Raw genomic sequence first — 5,289 nt, forward strand, 5'->3', positions numbered from 1 at the left:
TAACATGACCTTCTGTGGCTCTGAGATGCTTCCACCAAGCTCTGAGGGAAGGTGGGTCCCTGAAACCAGTTGAGTTAATCGCTGGAAGTGAGTGTCATGTGAGGTCATCTCAGGAATGTAATTAGGGCTCTGTCGTGCTGGCTGAGAGCACTCATAGCCCTGGCTGCCATAATTGGAGGCAGAGGATGGGCAGGATGTGGAGCTTGGTGCTGGGATCCCAGCTCATACGGCTGTCTCCTGGCTGCATGCTGGGGAATCTTGGGTAAGCCACAGGCTGGAGCTGTGGATTCGGAGCAGCATCACCCTACAGGAACAGGTCAGAGTCTTTTCCAAAAGTGGTGTGGGTTAGGCTGGACTGTGTTGAGTCTGTGCAGGTTCAAGGGAGCAGAGATGGGTGCTTATTTGCTTTGGAGAGCATGTGCAGTGTAGATGGGTGCCCCAAACTTCTTCATTAGGATTCCAAAGAGGTTTGGGGACTCCAATGAAAAGCAAATCTTTGGTGTTGTCCCAAAGACCTTGGCTTGAATACAGCTCCAGGTAGATCAGGTATGTGATCTTGGGGAGTTTACTCATCTCTCCAATCCCATTTCCTCCCAGGAAATCCAGGACATGATGTTAGTTGTGCTTCCCTCCTAAGGTCCTTGCGGGTCCTGAGGTCCTCGTGGGTTAGTGTATGCAAAGGGCTTTGCTTGGTGCTCGGCTGGCTCCATCACATGGAAGCCCATCATGACTCTTAGCTGCATCCAATCCGATGAGGACTGTTGGCTCAACAGGGCAACCCTGCCCCCGAATAGGAAGGTCTTTTCTCTGTAGGAAGTGGGGAGTGACGGTCTCGGGCATCAAGCTTTACCTGTGTGCTGAGCACCTGGATGGTGCTCCTGCTGCCCCAACACTGGCCACCCACACAGAAGCTCCGGGAGGGTCTGGGTCCAGGAGGGGCTGTGTGGATGGTACGCGGATGCCTGGAGAGAGGGTGGGAGCCCAGATGGGAATTATGTGTTGTCTGGACAGTCAATTGAGAAAGCAAAACAACAATACAGCACAAGGATGGGGCTTCTGGGTGGTGTCATTATTTTAAATCTGTATTTCATTGGTAAAAATAGTCTGTGGTAGTGGAGAATCTGGCCTTCTCAGGGGGTTTAACATAGTTCCATTGGAAAACACTATCTTGCTTTGAAGATTTGTGTTTCTTTATGTAACTCTCAGCTGAGGGCAGATTTGGGGTGTGGAGAATCCCATCCTCAGATGGAACCAGGTCCTGAGTGTTCCCAGCACAGCTTCCTGCTGGGAAGGAAGTGGTGGGCAGAGTGAGAGGCAGAAGATTCTCAGAGGAAGCTCCTGGCCTGCTGTGGGCTCTGCAGATGAGGTGCTGCTCTCTCCTCCCAGATTCCCTGCTGGCCACCACTGCTCCACTTCAGCTCCAGAGTTGTCTCCCACCCTGGCCCAGGGCCCAGCTGCCATGACAGACACGCCAGTGGAGGAGTCCCTCTTTCAGATCATCCACTGCTACCACCAGTACGCGGCTCGGGAGGGGGACGTGGAGACCCTATCTCTAGAGGAGTTGAAGGCCCTGCTCATGGACAATGTGCCCCGCTTCATGGAGACCTTGGTGAGAAGGGACTGTCAGATGAGGGTGGTGAGGGCTCCTGGGGACCCGTGCAGGATTGGCTGTGGCTTGGAAGTGAGTGGTGAGAGTGTAGGCACAAAGTTGCTGTCTCCCAGGAGAAATTCCACCTGGGGAAGGGAGAGTGAGGAGAATGGAGGGCAGGATCAGATAGCAGAGAGAGGGTGGGCCTGCAGGTACTTCTTGCCTTTCCTTCCTTGAAACACCCTGCCTGGACCCACTCCAGCCCAAGCGTGGCTAATCCCTGAAACTCAATCCTAACCCCAAACCTGTTTATTCCCTGGCCCATCCTGCTTCCCAAGAGAACAGGCCTTAAACTTCCCTCTCCCACAGGCCTATTCAGTCTGTGACATGGTCCCATCCTTAGCTTTTGAACCCTAGTTCCTTCTTCTGGGGCCTACCACAGTTTCTTCTTGCCCCCCAACCCAGGGGAGGGGGTTACCCCAAGTCATAAGGTATGGGTGTACTTAGAAACAAAGCTTCCCCTCCCCTGTCCGCAGGGCTGACAGAGCCTCTCAGATGAGCCTGGGGACCTGGCCCCAAATCCTCCTCGGGGCTGTGCTTCATCTCTGTCATCAGGCCCAGCCCCATGATTAATGGGCTCCTTGGGGACTGAGAATCCTTCTGGTGTCTGTGGGTGTTTCCCTTGGCTCCACGCCCCAGGGGTCTCTGAACAGTGATCTCTAGAGGACTTGAGGGCACTATATTCTAGGAAAAGTGGTGCCTGGGGTCACTTCCCATTCCCCTGCCTACCACCAGGAATGTCGGAGACTGTCTGACCTTCTGTCTCATTGAAATGTTACCATGAGGGTCACATCAGAGATGAGGGTGACCCTGGCCAGTCCCATGTCTAGGGCTGTGCAAGGACCACCAGGCCCTGCCAATCCTGGGACTCACAGCTCCACCGGGGACAGGGCCCTCAGGACTGATGTGGGCATAGGGCAGACAGCTAGCAGCCTGGGCTGGGGCACTGAGATCAGAGAAGCTGGGAGAGCCTGACCAGGGCAGGACACTTCCAGCTCTTGTCTGTTCAACCGGCTTTGTGGAGTGGGGAGGGGGTGCTGAGGAGAGGGTGTAAATCTGCCCACTCGACTGAGGGGCTCCCAGGCCCACAGCTGCTTACAGACACAGTAACTTCCTTCCCCAGTTCTTTCTGAGAATTCCATACCAGGTGCCCACTCCCACCAACCAAATGTTGCCAAAACCTACTTCGCTGTCCCTGCCCAGTGCTCCTTGATGCCCACCCTATATTTACTGTCTCATCTCCTCACTGTGCTCTCCCGATTCTCTTCATGCTGTCCCTCTATCTCAAAGTCTTCTCTCTTCTTCTATACCACCCTCAACCTGCAGCCCTCAGGGCCACCTGCTCTGGGGCTTTGTTGTCCCCCTCATTCTGTACTTTCCTTTGATACCATAAGCAAGTGTCACAAAATTTCGCAGGCAGATGCCACAGCCTGCAGACATCTGGACCCCCACTTGCTGCCAGCCCTGCCATAGAGCTGGGACCAGGGACAGTTGTCTCCAAAAATGAGGCAAAGGCCCAGCCTGTCCTCTGGAGCCCCTGGGCAGGGAGCTTGCCGCTCAGCTGGGAAGACAGGCTTAACCAGTCACCAGCGTGGATGGACGTGAAGTGTATCTGGAGGTGCAGGTTGCTCAGCTGCTCAGTCACTGTAGACAATCAAGCCACAAACAGTGCCAATTGGCGCCTCCTGTCTGCTCCATGCAGCCCAGGCCTGGTTAGTCAAGGCCTCTTCAGCCTGATTCTGCTGCACAGGGTCCTGGCCATCTAGTGAGTGCCAGCCTTGCAGGTAGGGCCACACCCAGTTCCCTGGCCATCCTTCCGGTGGGGGAAGCCCGCTTGAGGCTGTGGGCCTGGGTGGGTGGCTGACCTCCACCTATTTCCTCAGGGCCGGAAGCAGCCGTACTACATTGCAGAGCTGTTCCGGGCTGCAGACAAGAACAAGGACAACCAGATCTGCTTTGAGGAGTTCCTCTACATCCTGGGCAAGCTGGTGAAGGACTACCACCTGCAGTACCACCGACAGCTGTGTGCCTACCACTGCGCCCAGCACAACCTCTATTAGGGTGGCACAGGTGGTCTCCCCCCCACAAAGGCCTGCCTTGAGGAGTAGGCATGGCAGACTTTGGGCTGCTGAATGGAGAACTCTGTGTGTGCTCAGGCATGTGTGTGCTTGAGAGCATATGTCTGCGGAAGAGAGCTGTGTGGGACGAGAATAAAATGACTTCAAAATTTTTCTGGGTATTGGTCAGTTCATCGTTCTGGACGTCTGCTGTGGCCCAGAGAAAGGAGATTTGGTCCTACCTGGAGAACATCCATTTTGGATGAGAGGCAGACCCTGCCTCCAGCAGCCCCAGCCAAGTGGGGAGACAGCCCAGCCTCTGTTTTGAGTATGAGAAGGAGAAATCTCTTCTCTGGGGAGGAGCCAGGCCACACTGGTGATATCTTGGTCACTGACTCTCTACACATGCACAGAGGGACAGGAGCCAGAAGGAGACAGGCACACTGGACATTGGCCCTGCCATTGAAAGACTCCCTGCTCTAGAAGAGAGCCCAAAGGAATCAGTGGACAAAGGTGGGGTGGCCTGGGCCTGGGACAGGGTCAGAACAGGCAGGCAGGAAAGGTGATGTCTTAATTGCTGTGGGGTGGGGGTGGTGGGGCCAGTGTGTGCTAGGACTGTGCAGTGGCTTTGCACATGCTGAGTCAGAGATGGGACAAGGGCTTAACTGTTATGCGGAAGAGCGATGTGTGGAACCTGGGTCAGTCAAGGAAGGCTTCTTGGAGGAGAGAAGCGATGGGTCTGGTTTTTCACTAATAAAGTTGATGATGGATGTGGGCGGGACTCCGACTCAGGGTTACTGGTGACTCATGCTCCAAGCCCTCCCATGGCTCCTGAGCCTCCTGCCCATGTCTGTCCCTGTCTTGTGTATTTGTTTTTCTCTTTCTCCCTGGAAACTCAGGAATCTGATGCAGAATCTTTCAGGAAGCCTCCTCTGCCTTCAAGTCCTGCTGGGCCCATCTTGTGTGTTTCTACTCTGAAGATGGATATGAACTCATGCACAGAGCTTATTCTGATAGAAACAATGGGTTTGAAAAGAACGATGGGTGATCCTCTGCATTGCTTCCCGTGCAAATAATTGGGTGGTTATTTAAGGAACTTGGGTGGTTCCTTCTCCCATCTGATGGAATTGGGTGCCCAACAAGGCCAGCAGCACCTGAGAGCTGAACCCAGGGGCCCCTGTTTCTCATCAGCCAAGCTCTGAAGCAAAATTCTGCCCCTGCTACGTGGGCGTGTCCTGCTACCATGGCCCCTTCCACATTGCTGCTCAGCCTGGCTGCCTCCCAGGATTCTGCTGGGTCCTCCCCCAGCCCCTCTGGGCTTTCCACCTGCTCTCGGGTCTAGACTTGCTCCTATGCTTTGTTTTGTTGCCTGTGTACACCAAGCCAGGGACCACATCCTGTCATCACCCTGTCCCAGGTTCTACTCTCCAGAGGTCGCTCCATCTGTCTGTCTGACTATGATGAGTGCCGGTACACAGTGCTGAGGACAGAATGCTGGACCAGGGGCCTTGAATTGCCACCTAGGGACCGGGATCTGTGCTGCCTCCTGTGGCTGCTTAGTCACCTCCAGACACAGAGACAGTG

At 54.7% G+C, this 5,289-nt stretch overlaps 1 protein-coding gene across 1 annotated transcript; it reads left to right on the forward strand.

Moving 5' to 3' along the window:
- Positions 1 to 1,450: 1,450 nt before the first annotated feature.
- LOC311177462 (protein S100-A15A) lies at positions 1,451 to 3,708 on the forward strand (the record flags this gene model as incomplete). The annotated part of the gene is made up of 2 exons (XM_084243499.1): positions 1,451 to 1,609; positions 3,532 to 3,708. Exons 1-2 carry the CDS (start codon positions 1,460 to 1,462, stop codon positions 3,706 to 3,708), a joined length of 327 nt encoding a protein of 108 aa, XP_084099625.1. The 5' UTR covers positions 1,451 to 1,459.
- Between the last annotated feature and the right edge of the window lie 1,581 nt (positions 3,709 to 5,289).

This window comes from Talpa europaea, assembly GCF_964194135.1.
Source record: "Talpa europaea genome assembly, chromosome: 9".
NCBI classification, from domain to species: domain Eukaryota; kingdom Metazoa; phylum Chordata; class Mammalia; order Eulipotyphla; family Talpidae; genus Talpa; species Talpa europaea.